Consider the following 24,357-nt stretch of genomic DNA (forward strand, 5'->3'; position numbering starts at 1 on the left):
GCTGGTAGTGGTAGTGGTGCTTGTTGGTTTCTCACTGGTGGTGGTGGTAGTGGTGCTTGTTGGTTTCTCGCTGGTGGTGGTAGTGGTAGTGGAGGTTGGTTTCTCGCTGGTAGTGGTAGTGGTGCTTGTTGGTTTCTCACTGGTGGTGGTGGTAGTGGTGCTGGTTGGTTTCTCGCTGGTGGTGGTGGTGGTGCTGGTTGGCTTCTCACTGGTGGTAGTGGTAGTGGTGCTTGTTGGCTTCTCGCTGCTGGTGGTGGTAGTGGTGCTGGTTGGTTTCTCGCTGGTGGTGGTGGTAGTGGTGGAGGTTGGTTTCTCGCTGGTGGTGGTAGTGGTGCTTGTTCGTTTCTTACTGGTGGTGATAGTGGTGCTTGTTCGTTTCTTGCTGGTGGTGGTAGTGGTGCTTGTTCGTTTCTTGCTGGTGGTGCTAGTGGTAAAGCTTGGTTTCTCTGTACTTATGGTAGTGGTAGAATCATAGCCCCGCTGACCGATGATAAATGAGACAGATGAAGGAGATACACCTGTCGGAAGCGTGTCCTGTCGTTCATAGATGGGGTGGTTCTTGTACCGGGCTCCAGCCATCCATTTTCCCGGACTGGCAGCAACGAAAATAGATACGAAGTTGAAAACAGCCAAGCTGAGCAGCAGCTTCACGTAGATCTTCATTTTGTACGACTTGCAAAAAGAACTTTGTCTAAAGCTGACTTATTTGGCCGAGTAGCAGTGCAAGAGCCTCGTCCTTTGGGACCCTTTTATAGAGATCGCTTGCATACCAGTTCAAAAAATCACGCAAATGACTGACAAAAGTCATGACCTCACAGACTTCCTCTACATACTACGTTCTCATCAGTGCAATATTCGTCTATTCACTCCCCAGAACTACGTAGGCTGTCTACAACACGTCTACACATCCTCATGGTTGTAGCAAGGCAGTCAATTGAGATTCTCTATGTTGAAGCAACCCAATTGAGTTTCTTTATGTTGGGTGCAACCCAATTGAGTTTCTCTGTGTTGGATGCAACCCAATTGACTTTCTTTCAAACGAGCTCAACACCAAAGCTTAACAGCTCGCATGCCTTCTAGTCTCTGGCTGAAGAGTTGTATTCATACTACTACCGCTCATAAGGTGCTGTCAGGCTTCGGACGAAGTACTGTTCCGAGGGGTTGGGTTCGTCCCACCTCTAGTGGCCGACGTCAACAGACAGGATGGTCCCGTCCGGAACCATCTAATCTCTGCCATCTCCACATTAGCTTGGTGAGCTCAGGAGAACCGCCTGGTTCCGAGTTGTTTCTTTGTTGTTGAAGTTGACCAAAATTCTTGCAAGATCTAGACCTGGAGGCTGTGAAGAAGATACCGGATGCATCCAGACATTACCAAGCCTTCTACGTCAAGAGACGTCTCAAGTACGGGTTTCCTCCCTGGATTTAGATTATCTATTCTATCTATGCTATAAGCATTCTTGTGTCAGAGAAATTGCTGTGGTCGATACCGCAAAGCTGCTCGTCACACCCCAACCCGTTGCGCGATGTTCACCTTATCGCATTTCCCCAACCAAAGCCGACGAGGCGCCATCATCTCGCGAACGCTAATCATTGTGCTCCTCGTCGGCTACTGCTTCAAGGCTACCCTCCTGGCCCTCTCATACCATCACTCCGAGCAATGCACACAGCAGCTCTCGCCGCTTCAGAAACTGCGGGACCCAAGCCCAGCACAACCGCAATGGCCTCACGCCTTCCACCCCCAGCACCGCAACGCCCACCCACCGAGCAACACAGCCCGTGAGAACTTCACCCGGGACTTCGAGCACCTCCTCCGCCTCATACCAGATGATTCACACGCGCGCGACCTCACGAGCGCAATCACCAGCACAGGCGAAGAGAAGCTGCGCGAGCTGGGGTTCCGGACGCGCGGATTCAAGGCGCTCTTCAAAGCGTGGTCAACGCTGCACCTGGTCGGCGCGGGAGACCAAATGCTCGTACGGGATGACATCCTACAACTCCTCCGCGACTACCCCGAGCTCTCCCGCGACCTCCACCTAGACCCGACGACGGCAACGCACGCCTACGAAGCAGCGCGCACATTCCTCACCCAAGTCTCAACACGCCTCTTCCCATGGCTCACCCCCTCCACGAACCCCACGAGCCTGTACGCACACCTCCACCCCCCAAGCCGCGGCCTAGTCTTCACAGCGGGCGACGATCAAGCCCTGTACCTCGAGACCTCAATCCGCTCGCTCCGCAACGAAGGCTGCACACTCCCCATCGAGGTAATGTACCTGGGCGACGAAGACCTAAGCGTAGACGCACGGGAAGCGCTCGAAAGCCTCCCCGGCGTGATCACGCGGGACCTGCGCGCGCTCGTCAACGACGAGGGGTGGACGCTGCGCGGGTGGGCGGCGAAGCCGTTCGCGATCCTGCACTCGAGCTTCCGCGAGGCGGTGTTCGTGGACGCCGACTCGCTGTTCATCCGGGACCCGGCCGCGCTGTTCGATGACCCGGGGTATCGCGCGACCGGCGCGCTGTTTTTCAAGGATCGTTTGCTCATGCCGGGGAGTAAGCGCGCGTGGCTCCGGCGAGTTCTTCCTGCGCCAGTGTCGAAGCAGGCGAGGCGCAGTCGTTTGTGGACCGGGCAGAGTATTCATATGCAGGAGTCTGGGGTTGTGGTTGTTGATAAGTGGAGGCATTTTGTCGCGCTCTTGTTGGTTGCGCGGTTGAATGGACCCGATCGCGATGGGAATGAGGCGGAGGGGAGGGTTGGGGTTTATGATATGGTTTATGGTATGTTGTTTGTTCTGGGCGCCGGGGGAGGGGTTGTGTGCGGAAGGTTGTGTGGGAATGTGCTGACTTCGGGCGCAGGCGATAAGGAGACCTTCTGGCTCGGCTGGGAACTCGTCGGCGACACAGAATATGCATTCCATGAGGGCGCGGCTGCCGTGATGGGCGCGCCGCAGGTGAATCCCCAGGCAGAACGTAACGGCACAGCGGGACCCCGGTTCAACATCTGCGCGCCGCAGTTGCTGCACCTGGGCGCCGACGGCCGCCCGCTGTGGTTCAATGGCTGGCTGCTGCCCAATAAGTTCTCAGAAAACCAGCGCCAGCAGCCGACGGCGTTCGAGGCGTTCATCCCGGAACCAAGCGATGCAGAGGCGGTCGGGGCCTGGGAGCTGAAGCAGAGTAACGTGTGCTGCCTGTCAGCGGATGCAGATCGGGTGATTAGCTTGAATGCTGCGGAGAAGAGGGTTCTGGGTGGAATTGTCAAGATTGCGAGGGAAGTCGGGGCCATCAGTGACGATCCGTAGGGTTGGCTAACTAATGCACAAGATTACCTACCTACGCATGAAACAGACGCCTACACGTAGTCGATGGTCACATAGACATCAACACCGCAGCCCAACCCAGCCAAGCCACAAAGCATAAATAGACGGCAATCTCTCGCATACGTCACCATCTTGATGGTTTAACCCCGATAACCTCTATCTTCATGCCGCAATTTCCTACAGAACCAAAACCACGGATTCAAGCCCCGGTGCCGGCTTGGCGCTGAGCTTGGCCGGATTAGAGAAAAGTGCTTGTCCCACCGGATCATTCAGCCGGCCAATCATCTACTGCTCAACAGCAAAGCTGTACCCTGGACGCGCAGACTGCTACAGTGGGAGGAAATTAGTATGCACCCCCCCCTCAGAAAGAGTTCGGCACTTTCCCTAATCAATTCTAGCCTATGGTTATTCTGCCAGCTTCTTCCCATATATTTTAGGCGGTGTGTGAGCGCTTCAAGAAGGCGGTATCTCTAGAACCAGACATTGGGGGGAGAGGGGGGGGTGCAAATTAATTTCCTGCGACTGTATCATCCAGTTCAAAAAAAAGGGGGTCTAGATCGGGCTTTTCTGATTGATGGCGTGCGTGGTCGGGCGGAGTGATCAATCTAGGTCTAGAGAATCATGAGTTTGTTTTTGCGTTAAGCGCAGGACCATGGCGCGTGTTGCCTTTGCCGTGTGTATTGAGCAAAGTGGTTACATTGCTGTGGTGATGGGCATGGAGGAACTGTCTGCCGCAAAGCGATGGGACTTACATGCAGGGTGTAGATGGTGTCACTCTTCTCTTTCGTTGGGGGTGACATCACTACATCACTGTCAGACAATCGAATGTTAGCTCGATACCAATGCGTTGACTGAGACGCTTGCCAGCTGGATGGTGGAAGCCCGTTACAGCAGGGTAGAAGCTGGAACCACGACTCTGTGCGATAGGGGCTATTATGTTAGAGGATATGGGATACTTAGACAGGCTGATAAGCCTTATCGAATTCACATCACGTGTACACCACCTGGCACACGCTTTCTCACACATACTTCGAGTATCTTGTATCTGATTTGGACCTTCTGCGTTGGGTATGGGGCTAGGCGATGTGAGTTTGACGGGTCGTAGTCCTAAATATCGACATCATTCACAGCAAATTGCTCTCCCATCACAATTACATTACTACTTCTACGTATCCTTTACTCAGAAGCATAGCTAAAAGTCTGAACATTGAACATATATATCAACTAAGTTACAAAGACGACCCTCCACTACTCCATGATTCACAATCAGACCTCAATCAGTACAACCAATCGGCACACATACCGGTGTGCTTATCGAACAGGCCACCACCAGGGCACTCAGGCGAGCCTAGGCCAACAGGAGGGCAGTACTCGAAGCTCAAGCACTCGCCGCTGTTGAGGGCGCACTGCTTGCCATTGAAGGTCTGGCCGGTGGGACACTCGGGAGGCGTGATAGCCACACACTCCTTGGTGTCAGGGGCGAAGACGGTGCCCGGCTGGCAGGAAGGCAGCTTGACAGCGACACACTTGCGGCCGTTGAAGCGCATGCCCTCCGGGCAGACGGGCTCAAGCGGATGAGCACACTCCTCACCGTCAAAGACCAGGCCTGCGTCACAGACGGGCTCCGTGCCCACACACGTCGTGCCGTCGAAGCTGGTGCCCTCAGGACACTCGGGCCGGTTCTCGGAGATACATTCGCCGTTCAGAAGGTGGTAGCCGGGCTCACACTCGACGACGGTGGTACGGATACACTTGCCGCCGGCCCAGGTGTGGTCGGGCGGGCAGGTGGGTGTCTTAGGCGAGACGCACTGCTTGCCGTCGTAGATGGTGCCCTTCGGGCACTGGGGCACGCCAATGATACAGCCGCCAGCGACGAGGGTCGACCCCGCGGGACACTTGGGGACGATGGTCGTGATGCAGTCGCCGTCGCCATTGGGGACGCTGCCTGCGGGGCAGGTGGGGGTGCTAGTGGCGACGCAGCGGGTGCCGTCGAAGACGGTGTCTTCCGGGCAGGAGGGGAAGTGGGGGGTCACACACTCTTCGCCGTCGAAGGTGCTGTCTTCCTCAGGACAGATGGGGTAGAGCTCGGAGATGCAGTCCGTGCCGTCGAAAGTGAAGCCGTCCTCACAGGCGGGGAGCTCAATGCTGACACAGATGACGCCCTCGAGACGGGTGCCAGCCGGGCACTCGGGTTGCTCAATGGAAATACATACGTCGCCAGTAAGAGTCAATCCAGGGGGGCATGAAGGGAGCTCGGTCGAAGTACACATGGCGCCCTCAACGATGTGGCCGGGAGGACATTCGGGCAGCTCAAGACTGATGCAGCGGTCTTTGTCAAGCTTAGTACCAGGAGGGCATTGAGGGATGCGCACGGGCTGCTTCTGGCAGTGCTTGCCGAACTTGGTCGTGCCGGGGGGGCACTGGCCGCTCTCATCGGTGTCGAACACACAAACCTCACCGTCCCAGATCATTTCGCCGGGGCAGCAGCGGGCGGTGTTGGAGGCAATGTCGAGCGAGAGGTCACTGCCGGGAGGGCAGGCGGCGGTTTCGGTCAGGACACACTTCTTGCTCTTCAGGTCCAGTTCACTTCCAGGAGGACAGGCAGGCTTCTCAGTGGCAATGCACTTGCCGGTGACGGGGTTGAAGGTGGTGTCGGCGGGACAGGAGGGGCCGAGCTCAGATACGCACAGTCCATCCTTGTTGAGCACGGTTCCTTCTTCGCACGCAGGACGGGTGATCGCGACACAGGTCTTGTAGGTCTCGTGGAACTCAGTGCCGGTGGGACAGATAGGGTACAGGGTGCTGACACAGTTGCCGCCGGAGAGGTTCAAGCCGTCGGGGCATGTGGGCTGGCTTTTGCTGATACACGACTTGCCATTGAACTTGTAGCCCTCGGGGCAGGCGGGGATCTGGGTGGACTGGCAGACTTTGCCGTTGTACTCTTGGCCCGGAGGACAGGTCGGAGGGCCCGTCACACAGGTCTTGCCCTTCAAGATAGTCGGAGGAGGACAGATGGGAAGCTCGGTCGAAACACAAATATTCCCTTTGTATTCACTCCCATCCGGACAAATTGGCTTGATGGTCGACACGCACTTGCCTCCCTTGCGGATGAAGTTCTCTGGGCAGCTGGGAACACCAAGAACACAGTTTTTGCCATCAAACTCAGTCCCCTCGGGGCAACACTTGACCAGACCAGAAGAGGGGTCCGTCAAGGGGCGGATGTTATCCAGGGTGTACTTGGTTTTGCCGGGAACCTTGGCCTCAGCCTGGTAGGCACCAAGGGCCACCAGGATGGCCAACAAAGACCCCAACTTTGCCATGATTATCGGCTGTCGTTGGAAGGGATAGTATTGATGAATGAAGATGGAAGAGGATGATGAACAGCAAGACCTGCTGGAACGTAAAGGTATTTATAACGTTGCGCTGTCCTCAGCAGGACTACTCAGAGCGCTCAGGTTCACAGATCTTCCGATCAACTTTTTCGCTGCTAGTAATCACGTTTCAATACTGATCGGATTAACATCTCTGCTTCAGCTCAGCTTCAGCCACCAACGAAGTGGATCAATCTCTTTGGAGCCATGGCGCGGCCTTCAGCGAGAAAGACGTCGATCACTGCACTTCTGGGACAGGCAGCCTGGCGGTGTATCTGGTCTCTTAGTGACTAGTCCTCATGGAAAGCAATAAATGTCTACACCGATCATCCATCGAAAAACCAAGGTGGATATTTGGCTGAGCTGAGCTGAATTCAGGTCCGCCTGAAGTAGCATTTCCATGCGCAGTTCAGAGTGGAGCTGTCAATATGTGATCTGCGATCGACGGAGAGAGAGCATGGAGTCAAATACCCGAGGCAATGCTGTGGTTCGTCAGGATTGGCGCAAGATATGATCGCTCAGTTTCTGCATCTTAAAGAAGAGTGTGTCTGCAGTGGGGCGGAATCGAGACAGGGCGGAGCGAACCTTGCATTAGTCTCAGAATCCCCGAGATACTCCGCGCTTCGATCGTCTCGCTTAGCTGCATGGACGGATCTGGTCATTGCTCCGTGAGACCTGCAGTAGCTGTGGGGATCTGCAGTGGACTCTTCACTAGATCTGCGTCCGAAGTATACGGTACAGGGTGCTGTTTGTGGTCGTATGAACGCGACAACAATCCGTTACGAGCCCTTCTTGGGATTCAGGTCGGGCCAGTCGATCGATTCATTCCTTGTACGATCTTCGAGCGAGCTGACTTTGAAATGAACGTATCTCCCCAGCAGTTTTGTTGTGGCCCCGACCAACTCTTACATGGTTGCCTGGTTCTTATATAAGTCGAGCGACCCTGCCCAGCCAATTAACTTGGATCTCTTTGCCAATATCATCTTCCGGTTCTTTTGTACATCTGTCCATTTCAATTCTACCCAAGCAAAGTGAGGCATGTTGCTTCCACTCTCCCTCATTGCAGCCTTGCTAGGCACTACGGTGGCCAGCACCGGCGCGACTTCTAAATGTCTTTCTTCCAACACCCTCGGTGCTGACAACTATCAGCTCTGCTGTCCGAATGGCCAAGGCTCCGGAAAGGGAACCGTGGGCGAAACCGTCTTTGAGTACAGCTGCGGTCAGTATTATACTGGCAAGAGCGGACCTGGCACTCAGCATCGACAGGTGAACAGCGCCAAGGATTGCGCGCAGCTCTGTTCGAGTCCTGATTGCCCCGGAGCTTCGTGGCAGAGCACCAGGAAGCAATGCTGGGTGCTAGGAAGCGGTAACTCGGACTATTCTGCCTTTTCGCCCGCGAAGGACTGGTTAATCATAACCCGATCTGCCGAGACGCCGAAGGATCCGGATCCGGAGGAGGAATGTAAAGATCTCATTGACGCTGCCAAAGAGACCGCGGGTTCGACATGCACCGCGGAGAAGGAACAGATTCAGAAGGAAGCCGAGAACAGCAAAACCAGTGCGCTCACTACTGCCAAGACCCAGTGCGAGGCGGAAAAGGCTCAACTCAAAGAAGCCGCCGCCACCGCGGCAGGCAAATGTGAGACGGACAAGACTGCTGCTCTTACCCAGTGCGAGGACGAGAAGACGCAAGTCCGCGAAGAGGAGAAGATCAAATGTGAGGCTGAGAAGGCCGAGCTCACCGACAAGGCCGCTACCACTGCCGGTCAATGCGAATCCGACAAGGAAGCTGCTCTGGCTGGCGCTCAGGCCCAGTGCGCCACTGAGAAGAAGCAAATTCAAGAGGAAGGAGAAGCTCAGTGCAAGTCCGAGAAAGAGGCGGCCAGCTCTCAATGCGAAAACGACAAGAATCAGCTCCAAGAATTGGTAGACGATGCTCGGTCGCAGTGCAAGTCCGAGAAAGATGCGGCCAACACTCAATGCGAGAACGCGAAAAACGAAATTCGTCAACAGGGAGAAAGCAAGCTGCAACAGTCCAAGACCCAGTGCGATGCAGAGAAGTCCGAACTCCAGCAAAAGGTGCAAGAGCTGGAGAAGAAGGCTGCGTCTGCACCCAATGGCCAGGGCCACGGTCAGTGGCAGGCGGTTGATCCCCAGTGTCGCGATTCCAGCTGGACCAACCTCTGCGGTTCAGGCTGTTCTCAGAGACAATTCAAACTGGGAGGAGTCGATTTCCAGGTCAAGTGTGGGGTTCGCACTAATGGCGCGAATGAAGAGGCTTGGTACTACCGCCAGTCGATTCTGGAGTGCGCCGAAGCCTGTGCCCTGACCCCCCGATGCCTGGGTGTTGGATGGAGAAGTATTGGTGGGGAGCCAGCTATCGGAGTAAGTGTTCCTTCCTGTGCCCTGTTGACAACCAGCCAGGCCGCAGGAATCGGCTAACCACAAGCACCACACTCAGTACTGCCATGCCATGATCCGACAGGACGGTTTCAGTATGCTCAGGAATACCCCTCTATACTACGAGCATTTGATTTACGCCCCGGCTCGTGTCACCCCGGTTTGAGCTCCTGGCACCTAAATGTCGCTACTTTGCGGGTGTTGAGGGACCAAACAGGTTTGACGCGGTTCGGGGGAAAGTTGTACAAGGCTATTCCAGACTATCGGGACAAGTGGAGTACTGTACATAGTGAAATTGCCATGCATGGTACCGTCTTCATGGATTATTTAGCGGCTCTGGCCATCTCGTAGGAATAGGCTCCTTCTTTTCAGGCTATAAACGAGAGAGCAGTTGAGACTCGGAGGGCAACCGAAGCGCGTGAAAAGTTGACTGTCCCTAGAAGGGCCGCTAGTCAGATAACGCCCAATAGAAGTGGTATGGTAAGGATACGCACGTCGGGATCATTCGAAGCTGAAAGATTAAGGTGGAGCGACTAAGATCCGGGCGGACTTGGGGGTTTGCGTGGCTTCCTTGGAAATCAGAGTACCTGCATCGACTTTTAGCTGTGGCCCCAGTCAGTTCTATATGCATCGAACATGCACTGCTGCTGCAGTTGTTGCTGGTGCTATGTCGATGCAGATGCTGATTTTGATCGACAGTATGCAGCAAGTTATTCAAAGAAGAAGTGGCTGACTGAGGAAGAGAGAAAGAGTGAGTAGGTGATCAGGACGTGAAAGCCACTGACGGAAGAGATTTCCTTTTAACTTTGTTCACCGCTTTCGTCTTGATGGATTCCCGCGGAATGGGTGAATCGGTACCAGTATTGAAATCTGGTACGGCTCGGCCCCGGCCCGTTCATGACAGTCTGTCAGTTCCTTTTCTGTAATTTGCATATCAGGAATCAGCCCGGAGGAAAACCTTGAATGATCTGCACCGCGAGCCACTGTGATTTTGTGACAGACTCCCAAGCAGGCAGTAACTGAAGTACGAGTAACTAACTCCAGCACATGGCTTAATTTAGTCTGCAAGGTGGAATACGAGGAGCATACTGTACATACTCGTATGTCTACCTGCATACGCGAGCCTGTGCCATGCCAGTCGGGCAACTCCGCCCCACTGAAGCTTTGGTTGAGATCTTCCAATCCTGCTCATGGACACTAGGAGAATTTGTGGAGTTAATCGCTTGTCTTCTCGTAAAAGGTGCAGTGCTCCTCATGGCTTTCCTTTTCTCCTCCCTAGCTCTGGCTGTGATCCAATAAGAGATGACGAAACTAGTGATCTACACATGCTTACCACTTTCGGTTCAATAGTTTGCAAGCCGTCTCCGAACCTTAGACAGATCACTTTGTCGCTCGGCCCCCCACTGCTAAGTGCATATGGCATCGGAGGTGACCGGCTGTAAGATCGAATTCGTCTTTCTCCATGGCCGCTGTCTGTGATCGCGATCGTGGCTCTCGAGATTCGGAAATACTCCAAATTTAGTATCTCGTTCGTCGATAAAGTGCTTGGCAGGAGGCATTGCTCCGTGATCGCATCCTGCAACTTTTTTCGGTGCCGGATTCTATTTCTGGGTTCGCTGCGTACTACCCTGTACAGTAACTTGTATCCGACCATAGGTAGGTTCTCCCCTTGGTCCGTTTGATACTCCGATAAGACTTTGTCGGAAATACATATACCTGGAGGGAATAATTGTGGAAATCAGTGACAGACCGTAGACTTGTATACCTAGGCTAAAGTGACTTACGTGGATATTCGGATGCTCACATTGGCACCACAAGAGATTCTTCAGTTGAACAATGTATCGCTCAGAAAACGTCTCTTCAGTCACTCAGATTATCTTATTTTGGGCCTGCTACGATGTATTCTCGAACACGATTTCAACGTGCCGCTGGGAGCACTGTTGAGGGGATGAGAAAGCAATGTCTCTCATGGTCTGTGGTCGTGCTGTGATAGACCTTGATCGGATAAACCGCAGCACATAGTCAGTCCTGCCAGCCCTAGATTGCCTTGACCCTGTTGACTTGATTCTTTGCTTAAGAATCACTTCAGCGTCACGTTCCCTGTGTCCACATCTATGCCTAGGTCGGGAACTGTTTCCGACATTGGACAATACTGGATCGACAGTACGAAAGGGGTGTTTCGTTTGGTCATGCACGGATCTCGACGCGATTTGCCCGGCGCCCTGACAATACAGTTCAAATCTCCACTGTGGACTTGCTCTATTAGGTTCTAGAGTGAAGATCATGGGCTTTACGAGCCTAGGAGAAGCACGACGCCGCGTCACCTTAGATGTTAGGTTGATTGATGGCTAGCTAGCTCCTGTCGGAAGTGACAGCAACACCTCCATGATCATACTCTGCTGACACGAGCAATAGAGATGACGGATCTACTTGGTCTAAGGCTAGCGTCTTGCCAGAATGTTGAGGTCCATTTCACATAACTAAACCTCCGTCTAGACTGTCATCTAGGAGATCTTGCAGAATGAGGATGAAGGTCTTTTACTACCACGTAATAGAGAGAAAAGCTCCTTCTTATCGAAGACTCAGAAGCGGGGATACAAAAGCGAGCATCGCGCCTTCCCGCGCCATAAAGGAAGCAGATCCGTGACTGGGCTCTTTCCACGGAACCTCTCACTTTACGCCATGGACCACCTTGCTCTGGAGCTCACTGCGCGACCCGAATTCGAGATCCTCAAGGTGCTGATCCAGGATCCCAACTCGAGTCCCGCTAGACCAGTCCACAAACTGCTCCGGACACGCGAGGCCCAAAGTCTGGCGCAAGCGGAAGAACCCCCCAGCGAGATCGATGACGTCCACGCGTCGTTCCCAATGCGGTCGCTCATCGAGCTCGCCAATCTCACTCCTGCTTCTCAGCAGACCAAGCTCGAGGAATTTGTCTCCCAGCTCCAGAGATTCCGGGTGTGTGATCGAGCAACAGGCCAACAGCCGACGGCGCTCAACTTGACACTGTGGACCGACCTCCCTTACCTCCGGGTCCATGTTGACCAGATGGTCGGCTTTAATCCACTGACTTTGCCGGCTGCTCCCCCCGTGTTGTCGATCTCTGGCCCACGGTTCGTCTTCTGGTTCCGACCAGTGTCAGCCCTACCCCCCGGAGTTCGTGCAGCAATGGGAGAACCGTAACGCGTTCATGGCCCAGCTGTCCGCGGCAGGGGAAGAGTACGTGGACCTTCCGATGAATTTCGCGTCCTGCGGGCTGTACACGTGCCAGAACGCGTTTGAGAACGGCGTGCCGATGGAAGAGGCCGTGCGAGTCGCCTGTCTCTGGTACATCCATGCAGCGCAGCGCCTGCGAAACAGCTGCTGGGCGCGGCGGAGGGTACCCGGTAATGCCTATTTCCGCACGCGGGTCTGAAAAATGCAGCACTGGATTTTCTAAAGTTTTTATTATAATTAAAAAAGAAATTTATAAATACTAGTATTTTTAAAAAATATAATAACATTAAAAAATTGATTTTTTAAGATATATTTAACGAAACTAAAATTAAGATTTTATTAGATTATAATAATAATATTATTATTTTTTTAATTTTAATCTTCTAGTTTTATAGAATATATCTTAATATGAAGATTCTTAATATCGATAAAATTAAATAATATAATAAACTATTTTAAAAAAAACTTAATAAATAATATACTAAAGAAAAATAGCTAAAATATAAAAAATAACATATTAAATTATAAATTATATATTTCTACTAATTTGTATTACTAGGCTTTATATAAATTTTAATAAGATTAGATTATAAAATAAATATACTACTAATATAGAAAAAAAAATTTAAATAATGATAAATTATTAATGATTATATAATTAAATCTAATATTTAACATTACTGAGCAGGGTTTGAAATACTTAGTTAATAAATATAGACTTAATAAATAGTAATGAAAAATATTCCAGTCTATATTAAAGATATAATTTTCCTAAATAAAATTACTCTTTAAATCTATAAAAAGTGATTTTACTTAGAATTCCATAAACCAAGTCTCTATCTTTATAATACTATAGAATTATTTGCTATTAACTAAAAGTATATAGTTTTAAGCTTATGGTTTAAATATCTCTAGGTTACTTTTTAATGAAATCTGTATAGAGAACTTCCTGTACTCATAATTAAACTTAAACCTGAAATTTTTAAAGAATCTTAGGATAGTAAAACTAGAGTGGCTTAACCTGACCGTTATACCTTAACCTTAACCTGGGCAGGAATATATATTTCTTATACCTGACCATTAACCTGCGGTCAGGTATAAAAATTTTGATTAACCTGACCTGACCTGGCCGTTAGCCACTCTAAGTAAAACTATATAAAATTTATTCTTTTAAATATCCCTTCTATACTTATATCTAGTTTCTTCTGTTCTGAAAAAAGCTCACCTTATATAATAATATATTTACTTTACCTGAAATTATATATAAGATATTATTTATTTTTACGTCATTGTCGCTGCTGTTGAGGGGTCCCGGGATGATTGGGATCTCGCAGTTCCATCGTCAAGGCATGACTGCTCCTGCTATTGTCAGCGCTATTTGCATGATTAACATGCGATGACGAAAGCAGAAGACTCACGTACCTAGTTCATTGGAATAATTGTATCCATCTCCGTGACTTTGTGGAAAGGTGGCTGTATAGTCAATGTCCACGAATAGTCGTGAATAGTGTTTTATACGCCAAGGCATTTACGGCCTCGGCTCGGCTCTCTTTTGAGTTCATCCCATCTGCACGATTGTTTCAAAACCTGTCAAGTCCCCTGTTCAAACTTTCAATCCCTACAGGGAGTGAGCACTAGCTACTAGCAGCCTTTAGCAACTTATATTACCCATGGGCTACCTAGTAGTCAGCCAGGCGTATCACCACCTGTGCCTTGAGAATCGGTGATTCGTCCTAAACATGGCCAACCAGGAACCAGGCTTTCGGAAACACATGCCAGTAGTGTCGGCGGGGTTACTGTCGTAGGAGTCGTACGAGAAATGCTGTACAGTAATTTACTACCGAGTACAGTACTTGCCCCGACATCCTTGGTCGCAGTACGCTAAATCGATCGCACAATAGTTATGATGCACAGGACGGGCGGCCCAAAACTTGACTCCCGCTTTGAGGTATATAACCCCAAAAGCTTTTCTAGAAAACAAAGAGACGAAAACCCCTCTCATGCAATCCCTCCTCCCTACTAGCTTTCCATGATAAACGCCAGCCAGCCAGCCGCGAAAAGATGACTCCCACCTTGGATTCCCCGCGATCATCTCTGATGATGAAGCTTAAGTCTCCACCCAAAGCATCTTAACAAATTCTCGGGACGCACCCTACCAACGATCAGCATACCAAAACTATCGATTTTGATCTCTGGATCGATTGTTCGAAGGCGATACGAGTCCAATCAGGAAAATTCATGATAGCCAGTGAGAGTGACTGTCGGTCCTGGAAATCTGACTCCGCCGACCCGGACAGCCGCAATTTCGAAGCGATATTGGATGGCTGGCTGGATGACTGGGAGGGTGATAGTACAAACGACGGGCGGAGGTAATGCAGTCCTCAGTTAGCATCTTTCAGAAAACTAATCTTTCCCCAGTTTCAGCTGGACGCTTTGTCGACTAGTTTCATTCCCAGATGACGACTGCGCAGCGCTGAAGGCTCATATCAAGGGGCTGACGCGCAAAATCGCCTATAGTGGCTCTGTCGAGGTGGTGTTTCACACCCCTTCCACCGAACCAGGCGATACCTTACCCGGGCAACAACACGGCGTGCACGTTCAAGCAGAATGGATGTTTGAATGTCCGTTCACTCCTACAGACCAGGAATGGAATCAGTTGGTAATGAATGCCATGGTTGATCGCAAGAAGGGGTGGATCTCTCCGCTTCCAAACAATGAGCCAAAGCCATCTCACGGGATGTCACCATTCCGAAGAGCTATCCGCCAAGGGAATACGTCTCGAATTGTATCGCAGCAGCAGGGTGCGGATGGGGTAAAGCATTCATTGAGGCAATATTCACAGTGGGGCTGTGATGGGTCAGCGTAAAAGAGGGTCTGGCATCAGCATGCATGGAGTTGAAAGATTGCTGTCACTGTTGTCGAATGTAGTCATTGGGCGACTGTGTTGTATTGCTTCACTCATTGTTAGAAGTCAACCATCAGTCAGATAATCTAGACGGTCAACCTTTGAGCAGCATGGTTCGCGAATTCGATGATGTAATGCAGGCTCGTAATCGAGAGCTATTCAGAACAGAAGAGTTAATTGAGCGTAGGACCCAAGCTGGTGAAGAAAGGAAACAGTATATGTAGAGGGGCTTAACCTGACCGTTATACCTTAACCTTAACCTGACCTTAACCTGGCGGTCAGGTATAAAAATTTTGATTAACCTGACCTGACCTGGCCGTTAGCCACTCTAATATTTACTTTAAATAAGTTATCTATATTATTATTAACAGAAATAGTAATAATATTATTAGAATTCATTTTTTAAGATACTTTTTAAGTACTTATAAAGTACTTAATTGAATATCATAGAATAAATAAGAAAAAATAAAATTTATTATTATTTTACAGTAATCTATAAGATTGTATAGTTAGTTTGTTCTTGCTTACTAAAGGGCTTAGTATCACATGAAATCAGGAACAACTCACATAAGCTATAAACTAGGGTCGTGTGACCTGTGTACACGAAAACGGCCGCACTCCAGCAAATCGCAGTTTTACCTCATGGCCGCAATGGACTGCCGTATGTGGGCAAGGCTTCCCGGCCGGGAACAAAGACTTCTGTTCTTCCCAAATGAGTCGTGATGCGACCATGCCAAATGCAAAATAACGTTGTGGTTGGTTTTTGTTTCATCGACTGATCCATGGTAAGTCTACCATACTACTAACCTTGCAAAGAAGGATCCCTTCGCAAATAGCTTATTCGAACCTTCTTTATCGATTTTCCACCTTGCAAAGAGGCTTTGAACGTGCCTCGTGCGATCACCGGAGATCTCCTCTCATCGTCAAAGCCAAAATAGACTGCCGTTCATACGAACCAATATCCGACCAAAGCAACTTATTAACCAAAGAAACAGATTCAGGCCTCTCCCTCATCGAGAAGAGTATGAAAGATCCTCTCGAACGCAAATCCGCCTCATCTTTCTCACACCAGATCATTACCCACAGCCCCTATAATTTGCATGTCAAGCAAACGAAAGACAGTAATCACAAACCAACGCATCCACAACCCTTGAAGAAAAGGTGAAATTATCACTCATTCCCCCAGACTAGCCCCAGAGAAACAGCAACACGAAATCTCCAGCTCTCCCACTATTAACCACCTTCCTCGGCCAACAGGAACTAACAATCTAGCCATGTCCTCCATCGCAAACCTGACGTTCAAAGACAACCCGAATCCCTTTCTCAACTGGTTCAACACCGCCACATTCCGGCCCTTTAAGAGCGGGCACAGCGCTGATGATTTGGCAAAACTCTTGCTGGAGAAGTACCCACCAGGCCCCGGGTTTGTGCTGCAGGTGTGGTCGAGGTCGTATCGGAATGGGCAGGCGTCAGGCGGGGGAGGCCAAAGCCGCGTGTACGAGGTGTTTGAGGTGTCGTATGAGGGACGCGTCTTTCTTACGGTGATCGAGGGCGAGAGCGCCTTCAAAGGCACCGACTTCCCGGTCCTCGGGTCCCTCTGGGCCTCGCCAAAGGTGCAGCCCGCGTACAAAACCTTTGGCGCCATCGTGCGCGGCCAAACGATCAGCTTCTTCGAGAAGAACAGTCACAACTGCATTCTCCCCTTGGGGTTCCGAGGGTATGATAAGCTGGAGTTCAGTCTGGAAAACGACAAGTTTGCAATTGACCGCTTCTTGACGGAGATCAAAGGCTGGGTGCTGATGCCGGCGCAAGGCGCAATGTCAATCTTGGAAACGAAGAATGCCTGGGCCCTCTGTCGATAGGTGTTTGTGGATTTGGATGTGATGTACAAGGCGCATTGTGGTTCAAGAGGTGCGCACATCGATAGGTATTACCCCTAACCCCCCTTCTTGGCGACGAGGTAAGTGGTTGGAAGATTGGTTGGTGGCTGGTTTGTGGAGGTACGTGCCTGGATCTTCATGGCTGTACCGATAGCTCTTCCTTTGGAGAAATTCATTTTGTGTCTGGAGACGAGAGTAGGTTTTCTGGGTGTTCTGGGTGTGACTTCTGTGGTTTTGTCGTCTATTTCCAGAGATGTGCTGATCTATCATATATAGGTGAGAATGAAAAGGTTTTCTTATTTTCTGTATATTGTGTTTCTTGAAGTTAATTGTGACAAATTCGGTCTTAGATCATCTGCAGCTGCATTCTCTGCCCGGGAACCTCACACTTGCGAGTAAAGAGGCTATCATATCCACTCATCCAGATTTAAAGCATTGATTTTTTAGTCTGGTATATAGACAATTGTACCACCCCATTCGGATGTTGAGAAGGGGCTCGTAAAGATCGTTCAGGATGTCTTTGGTTAGGTAGGATATGAAACAAGCTAGAACTTGAGCATCGATGGGTGAATCACTCACGACCCCTCGACTCGTGATCAAACCTACTCTCAACAAAGACAAACATCCTGATCGACACAACAGAACCAAGCACCAAAGCGCCTGTTAGGTATAGTAAGTGTCCTGCCCTATAGATCGACTTGGCGGAGCTTGTCCCCAATAAGGTGATTACTAACGCCCGCCAAGCGCCAAAACAACCCGACACAAAGAACAGACATGGAACAATGAATTCATTATCTGATCCAAGGAACCAGCCTCAAAGCTATCCGTTACAAAGTCCCAATTATCCTCATTGTATCTTGCTGGCTCAGTCATTCTACATCTCAAAGCCGATGCCCGCGCCGTGGTCGGGCGACTTCAGGATCCGGTCGTATTGTCGGTCGGCTAGGAAGTCGGCTCGCGCGATCTCCGCGGGGCTGGGGTGGTGCGAGTCGCGTTTGCTGTGGCTGTGGCTGTGGCTGTGCTTTTTGTGGTCGTGATCGTGATCGTGGTTGTGGGGTGTTTCTTCTTGGGGGTTAGTATCTATCGTTGAATTGAGCAGTAAGGGGGAGGGTGTGAGTCGAACCTTCTTGGGCTACAGCCTGGGGAGGAGCTTCCGCGGCAGGGGACCTGGGGTCATGAGGGCGTTGTTCGGTTGCGGTTGTTGGTGTCTTGGCATGCTGGTCTTGGGACTGGTGTTTGTGGTGGTGAAAGTGTAGAGCGTCTTCTGCTTTGTGGAGGAAGCTCGACATCGTGGGTCTTTATGTTTATGTCTGGTTTAAATTCGATCGCAGTGTAACTTTCCGGACTTGCCAACTATAGTGAGCTGGCTCAACTGCCATTAGCGCATTCTTTATACCGTTTTCCGAAACGCAGGTGACGTAAATCATGATAACGTGCTGTGCTAAGGATGGGTTGATTTGAGGTCTTTTGTCTTCGACTTTGACGTCATCGCGGGGATGGCCTGGCCATAACGCCGAATAAGACCTATTGATGGCTCGGAACGCGCGGCACGGGTTGCGGGAATGGCGGGTGATCCAATGCTTGGTGTGCCTTGCTCGGAGTTAGTCTTATCATTCAGGGGTTGAGAGTTGGGACTGTTGGCTGTGCGCGGCCCGATGTGGAAGTTGAGGTTGAACTCAGCTGGAGGGCTCGAGATGGGCTGCGCTCTGCCGGCTCAATGCTACAGCACTATCTTTGCTGTATCTAGACTCTTGTTGTGCATTTAGGTAGCCTGGACACGCAAGACTATACAGCATTAGTTGGAAAGTTCAGCATGGGATCCCGCGCTATCGTGTTTGAATGGGCTTGATCCATAATCTCGATTAGACGAGCACTGTGTACATACCTATATTTTGCATGTGAACAAGGCTTTATTTCCGACAGCAGGAATAATCCATAGTATATTTTCCCCAAATTGGCACTGTTTTATCTTCTCCATTAATTGCGAGTTCATCTAATTGATTTGCACTAGGAAAACTGCAGAACAGGTCTTAATCCCTGTTACCTTAAACTACATATACAGACCTCACACCGCCCAAAGTGAACTCACCTGCAGGAACCGCCCTCAGCCCCAACAAGAAAGCGGTGTAGACCACTGACACCAGCGATCGTACGCATCCTTATCGCCCACTGTCTCCTCCCCTCCCCCGATAACAACAGCAAAACAACACAACTAAACAACCACCTTCCCTCCCTCCCCCTCCACCCCCGCCCGAACATCCATCCGCATGAACGCCGCATAAAACGCCACCTCCGACCCATCCAACCCTTTATCCGTCCACCGGGGCTCCTCCTTCCAAAACACGTACCCGCGCCGCGCATACCACCACTGATTACAGCCCATGCGCGGCGGCGCGGAGCCGGTGCGCGCCCACACACCCGTGCCCTCAGGCGACTCATCCACAAAATGCCGCTCGCTCAGCGTCGTGAGCGCCAGGTACCGGCACTTCGGTTCCTGCGTGCGCGCCTTTTCCTCGACCAGGTCCATGGCGCGCCGGCCCAGCCCCAGGCCCCGGTACTCCGGGAGGATGAACAGCGTCTGCACGGTGAGGACCGAGCGGTCGGCGCGCGCGAGGTCGGCGTCCGGCGGGTCGCTGTAGGCGTCTAGGGAGATGTGTCCTGCGCGGATTGTGGAGGAGGAGGTGGTGGCGATACTGCTGCTGCTGCTGCTGCTGCTGCTGCTGCCGCTGCTGGGGTCGGGAATACACACCCAGTAGAACCCCTTCAGGCCTTCGTCTTGCTTGTTTCTCCAGCTCTCGATCTTGGGGGCCTCGTGGTCCCACCCGCAGATCTGGCGCTGGCGCTGCATCTCGGTGAAGTCGGATGGGTCGTGGAGGTTGATTGGCCTCAGCTGGCACGGGGGTGGCGTCATGGTTCTTGGTCTGGGACTTCTGTCTGTCTGTGTGAGGGTTTCTGTGTTTTGGCTTGCGAACGCGTTGGAGTGGGCTTGGTTGTGCGGTTTGGTGTGCGCGGGGAGGAGTCTTCGATAAGGAGGCTCGGTTCACTAGTGCTTACGTTCTCAAGAGGCGGGATGGTTAAGACACGCTAATATTGATTAGGTTAATTGGGGATAAAGTAGTCCCTTGAATGGCAGGACGTGAGACAAATCAATGCGCTAAAAACATTCACACTCGGTTCAGGAGCACAACTCCATTTGCACGCAACAGCTTTCCACCTGCGGTACGCTAATTCAGCCTCATGCTCCGGCCGAGGACGGTGCTTCCAATGCTACCGTCATATTATGAGAGGATAAAGGGAAATCAGATGTCTATGTATCGAGGCGAGGATCAAGATCGAGAAGACAGCCATTTATCAATTGCGACCTGCATCAAATGCGCCGTACATTCTACCTGCATGGCATGAGTACCTATCGCACAATAACCAGGAATCAGGGCACAACTTACCACTTCGGGATCCATAAGCGTATCGTGATGCGCATGGTCGATTACCCGACACTCGACATTCTCCTCGCCGACCATCTCCGCCCAGCCTCCCGGGCCCATCGACTCCCGCGGCGTCTGCAGCCATTCCTGACTGGTCCGTTCCTGCGTCTCTAGCCCGAATTTCTGCAGAATCTCCTCGGCTTCGACCAGCACCGACGGCAGCCGGTCCGGGTCCCCATGTCCCGCCCAAATGACGAAGATCGGCACGGGTGTCGCATCGTCGGAGGCCGTGTGCATTGGACGGGGCGCGTACTTCAGCTTCGCCCGCACCGAAGCGAGACTGTGCTGTCTGCGGTAGGACGGGATCTCCATATCGGGCTTTCCTGCGCGCCGGATCGCTGGGTAAAACCCGACGATCTCCAGTAATTTGACCGTGGGTTCGAGCACGTGCGGGTCCGGCCGGGGCAGTGGCATGTCCAGGTTGAGGATCCCCATGACTGTCTGGCCTTGTTGGCGCAGCTGGTACGCTTCTTCGTACGCGAGGATCGCGCCCATCGACCAGCCACCCAGCAGATACGGCCCCTCGGGCTGCAGTTTGCGGATGGTCTTGACGTACAAGGCGGCGGCTTCTTCCACCGTCCAGCTGGCGTCGGATTTTGTCATGAGGAATGGAGATCCCAGCGCGTAGACGGCCAGGTCGTTGGCGAACTTGGGTAGGGGCTCGTACGAGAAGGCGTATCCGGAGCCTGGGGGTGTCATGAACAAGGACGGGACGCCTGGTTTGGGGGTCCCTTGGATGAGCGCGGAGAAGCACTCGCGAGGTCTCTCTTCTGAAGCGGATTCGAAGTCGAGAATATCGGCTGGATTGGGTGTCGATTGCAGTCGGTCGATGATCTCGCTGATGGTGTGTGGGGTAAAGAAGAGGGACGACGGGAGCGACACTCCTGTCTCTTGTCGCACCTGGTTGAGGAGCGCGATAGAAGTGATAGAGTCAACGCCCAAGTCGATCAGCCGCGTGGCCGGGTCGATATGGTCGCCCTTCTCGTATGCAATGGCTGCCAGCAATGCCTCGATGACATATGAGTTGGGAACCGAGTCGATTGAGGCCTGGTCACTGTCTGATTCCTCAGTTCGTTCACTCCGGGCAGCATCCTCTATTAAGTCAACCTCCTCCGCGATGGTATCAGCCGCTATCCAGCCCGCCAATGAAACATTGCTGGTCATGTCCGTCCAAAGATGCTCCTTGATTGAGTCGAGCAAGCGGACATCAGCAAATCCCGCTAGGCTAACATTCACATCGATCATAGTCGCATCATTGAGCCCTGAGGCCCGCGCCCACGCCTGTTTGAGCCTCATCTCGAGCATTGCGCGACTGTGTACTCTGTTACGAGTTCGAGACCTCCGGGCTGTCCAATAAGCCTCGACCAGCTCTGTTAGTTTTGACTTTTGCACCTTCCCGGCGAGGGTTCGTGGGTAGTCTTCCAGTCCTAAAGACAGCACCGATATTACTCCCGCCGGGACATAGAGCGCTCCCATCTTGGCCCTGACGGTATCTTTGAGCTGCCGCGCCGTTTCTTCGCCGATTTCTTGTCGAATGACTGCAACAGGCACCTCGCCAGCAACATTATCCGGTGCCCTCACAATCTGAGGCTCGAGCATGTGGAATTCAGACGTCTGACCAAGGACAGCCTCAATAGCCGAGGGTTCGATGTTCTCCCCTCCGCGGATGATGGTGTCGTTATACCTGCCCACCAGATACAGCTGGCCATCCTTCCCAACGACAGCCTTATCCCCCGTGCAGAACCACCTCCGGCCGTCCTCGCCGGTGTAAAACTTATCATCATCTCTGTTTCCGATATACCCTTTTACCAGACTGGGTCCCGAGAAATGCACCTCACCAACGGCTTCCATGGCGACAGGGACTCTACTGCCCTTAGCGCAGATCTTGACCCTTGCACCCGGCAAGGGCAAGCCGATCGAGACGTCTCTGCCATTGACCACGTTGTCGACACTCTCGGCCGCGTCGGTCGAAACCACGATCCCCTCCGTCATCCCATAGAAGTTCTCCACCCCGTCCGCGCCGAGATGGCCGAGACAGATGCGGAGCACTTCCTCCGTGGGAGGCGCGCCAGCCAACACGACCCGCCGCAGCGAATGCAGCTTCTGCTTGGGGGCCAAGGCCACCCCGCTCAGCGCATGCAACATCGTCGGCACCAGCGCGGTATGGCTACACTGCTCGCGCCGGATCGTCTCGATCAGCGCCTCCGGCACGAAACCGGACCCCGGGAAGACGATGGTCGCCGCATTGACGAACGCAGCCATGAGGAACATATAGCCGAAGGCGTGGTTGTTCGGCAGCACGATCGCGACGCGATCACCGGGGCGCATAGGTTGACGGCTCGCGCGCCAACTGCGGGCGACAGTCGTGGGGAAGGCGGAGGCCTGCACGAAGCAGCCCTTGGGCAGGGAGGTGGTCCCACTGGTGAAGAAGATCGACGACTCCACCGGCGCCGCGTGGCTAAAATCTTCGACCACGTCGGTCTGGGCCATCGTCGTGGTCGTCCCTTGCATAACCTCGGCGAACGGCGTCCATCCATCTGCTTCGTCCCCCACTGCCGCCCCCTCCCCCTCCTCCATGATCTTCAGACAATCGAACCCCTGCCCCTGCATTAGTTCCGCAACCTGGGCCGTCCACTCCCTCTTCCCGGCCACAACAACCACTGACACCGGATCGCATGCCTCCACCGCCGTGCGCACCATATGCGTGACCTCGCGCGCATGCGCCAGACTCCTGGGACTGAGTGGCACATGCAGGCACCCAATCCGGTACGCAGCCCATGTCGCAATCACATACTCGGCTGAGTTCGTCACAAACATCACCATCAGGGACCCCTCCCCGATACCCCGTCGCTGAAGCCCATCAGCGAACCGCCGGATACCCAAGTCAAGCTCGCGATACGTCCAGCGCAGCCCCTGTTTACCCGTCTCGCAACTTCTGCTACTGACACCGACACCGTACAAATCCGACGGCTGATGTGTGCAGACAAGCGCCAAGGTATCGGGGTAGAGCTGGACATTCCGGCGGAACTGATCCGTGAGCGGAGGCATGGTGTCAGGGAGGGGAGGGCCCCTCAGCTCGCTGGTTTGGACCATGGTATAAGGATGAGCCCGTAAGCCGTGCTAGAACAAATGAAGGCTGGGGATCACCTATTCGACAGAAGTGACGGCGCTGATCCCGGGGCCGGACAAGTTTTATACTGTGGTTGAGAACAACCGCTCCCTGACCAGGTGGAATTCCGTGACGGTAGAGGGCGAGGTGCCTCAGACTCTAGAGTGCGGCGTCGTTCCAAGGGAGCTAGTGGTGTCGATGTGAAACGATCTGCACTGCTGTATCGCGGAGTGGGGCGATCAGGCTCAGACTTGGATTTCCGGTAAGTACGGAGCTTTTGCAGTTCACTGCAAACTTCTAGCTCTCCTTTGATGTACGTACAAGTCGTAGAGTCTAAGTGACCACCCTACAATTCATGAAACTAAACTGTAGCAACAATAATCACCCAACCACCGGGCAGAAATTAACCCAGCATCCCCTCAACCCAATTACAAAGAAGTTTGAACCCCTATCAACTCAAAAACCACCCACCAACGAATACCCGTAGAATCAACACCCCCCCACACCTAAGTAGTTTACAAGTTTCCAAGAGCAAGATCATCCCCAAAACCACCAAATCCAACCCATCTCCGAGCCGGGCTGAGCGGAGCGGAGCTGAAAAGTGGATCCCGATCTCGACTATCGATCATCGATACAAGGCCTTTACAAGCCGCGTATGCGCCACTGCCCCCACCACTTCA

The 24,357-nt window shown here is 52.2% G+C and overlaps 10 protein-coding genes across 10 annotated transcripts; 5 read left to right on the forward strand and 5 right to left on the reverse strand.

The window, feature by feature from the left end:
* Positions 1-35: 35 nt before the first annotated feature.
* BO97DRAFT_418708 (uncharacterized protein) lies at positions 36-663 on the reverse strand (the record flags this gene model as incomplete). The annotated part of the gene is made up of 1 exon (XM_025696534.1): positions 36-663. A coding segment is annotated over one exon (628 nt), but the record flags the coding sequence as incomplete, so codon positions are not given.
* Positions 664-1,372: 709 nt separating this feature from the next.
* On the forward strand, positions 1,373-3,296 carry BO97DRAFT_464386 (uncharacterized protein; the record flags this gene model as incomplete). Its single annotated transcript, XM_025699489.1, has 2 exons — positions 1,373-2,775; positions 2,854-3,296. Exons 1-2 carry the CDS (start codon positions 1,524-1,526, stop codon positions 3,294-3,296), a joined length of 1,695 nt encoding a protein of 564 aa, XP_025546401.1. The 5' UTR covers positions 1,373-1,523.
* Positions 3,297-3,919: 623 nt separating this feature from the next.
* BO97DRAFT_481394 (uncharacterized protein) lies at positions 3,920-6,634 on the reverse strand (the record flags this gene model as incomplete). Its single annotated transcript, XM_025700811.1, has 4 exons — positions 3,920-3,925; positions 4,067-4,116; positions 4,344-4,421; positions 4,618-6,634. The coding sequence occupies 4 exons, from the start codon at positions 6,632-6,634 to the stop codon at positions 3,920-3,922; spliced, it is 2,151 nt and encodes a 716-aa protein (XP_025546402.1).
* A 1,056-nt stretch (positions 6,635-7,690) lies between these two features.
* BO97DRAFT_400410 (uncharacterized protein) lies at positions 7,691-9,251 on the forward strand (the record flags this gene model as incomplete). The annotated part of the gene is made up of 3 exons (XM_025694292.1): positions 7,691-8,183; positions 8,388-9,074; positions 9,106-9,251. The coding sequence occupies exons 1-3, from the start codon at positions 7,724-7,726 to the stop codon at positions 9,249-9,251; spliced, it is 1,293 nt and encodes a 430-aa protein (XP_025546403.1). The 5' UTR covers positions 7,691-7,723.
* Positions 9,252-11,767: 2,516 nt separating this feature from the next.
* On the forward strand, positions 11,768-12,800 carry BO97DRAFT_481396 (uncharacterized protein; the record flags this gene model as incomplete). The annotated part of the gene is made up of 2 exons (XM_025700812.1): positions 11,768-12,198; positions 12,797-12,800. 2 exons carry the CDS (start codon positions 11,768-11,770, stop codon positions 12,798-12,800), a joined length of 435 nt encoding a protein of 144 aa, XP_025546404.1.
* Positions 12,801-14,040: 1,240 nt separating this feature from the next.
* Positions 14,041-15,344, forward strand: BO97DRAFT_473776 (uncharacterized protein; the record flags this gene model as incomplete). Its single annotated transcript, XM_025700271.1, has 3 exons — positions 14,041-14,079; positions 14,468-14,670; positions 14,720-15,344. The coding sequence occupies 3 exons, from the start codon at positions 14,041-14,043 to the stop codon at positions 15,165-15,167; spliced, it is 690 nt and encodes a 229-aa protein (XP_025546405.1). The 3' UTR covers positions 15,168-15,344.
* Positions 15,345-16,480: 1,136 nt separating this feature from the next.
* Positions 16,481-17,068, forward strand: BO97DRAFT_429461 (uncharacterized protein; the record flags this gene model as incomplete). Its single annotated transcript, XM_025697364.1, has 1 exon — positions 16,481-17,068. One exon carries the CDS (start codon positions 16,481-16,483, stop codon positions 17,066-17,068), a length of 588 nt encoding a protein of 195 aa, XP_025546406.1.
* Positions 17,069-17,960: 892 nt separating this feature from the next.
* Positions 17,961-18,375, reverse strand: BO97DRAFT_429462 (uncharacterized protein; the record flags this gene model as incomplete). The annotated part of the gene is made up of 2 exons (XM_025697365.1): positions 17,961-18,148; positions 18,210-18,375. 2 exons carry the CDS (start codon positions 18,373-18,375, stop codon positions 17,961-17,963), a joined length of 354 nt encoding a protein of 117 aa, XP_025546407.1.
* A 923-nt stretch (positions 18,376-19,298) lies between these two features.
* BO97DRAFT_446989 (uncharacterized protein) lies at positions 19,299-20,089 on the reverse strand (the record flags this gene model as incomplete). The annotated part of the gene is made up of 1 exon (XM_025698715.1): positions 19,299-20,089. The coding sequence occupies exon 1, from the start codon at positions 19,995-19,997 to the stop codon at positions 19,299-19,301; it is 699 nt and encodes a 232-aa protein (XP_025546408.1). The 5' UTR covers positions 19,998-20,089.
* A 102-nt stretch (positions 20,090-20,191) lies between these two features.
* BO97DRAFT_446990 (acetyl-CoA synthetase-like protein) lies at positions 20,192-23,893 on the reverse strand. The gene is made up of 2 exons (XM_025698716.1): positions 20,530-23,893; positions 20,192-20,475 (listed from the first exon to the last, which is right to left on the reverse strand). Exons 1-2 carry the CDS (start codon positions 23,659-23,661, stop codon positions 20,413-20,415), a joined length of 3,195 nt encoding a protein of 1,064 aa, XP_025546409.1. The 5' UTR covers positions 23,662-23,893; the 3' UTR covers positions 20,192-20,412.
* Positions 23,894-24,357: the final 464 nt, after the last annotated feature.

Source organism: Aspergillus homomorphus, assembly GCF_003184865.1.
Source record: "Aspergillus homomorphus CBS 101889 unplaced genomic scaffold BO97scaffold_70, whole genome shotgun sequence".
Taxonomy (NCBI): domain Eukaryota; kingdom Fungi; phylum Ascomycota; class Eurotiomycetes; order Eurotiales; family Aspergillaceae; genus Aspergillus; species Aspergillus homomorphus.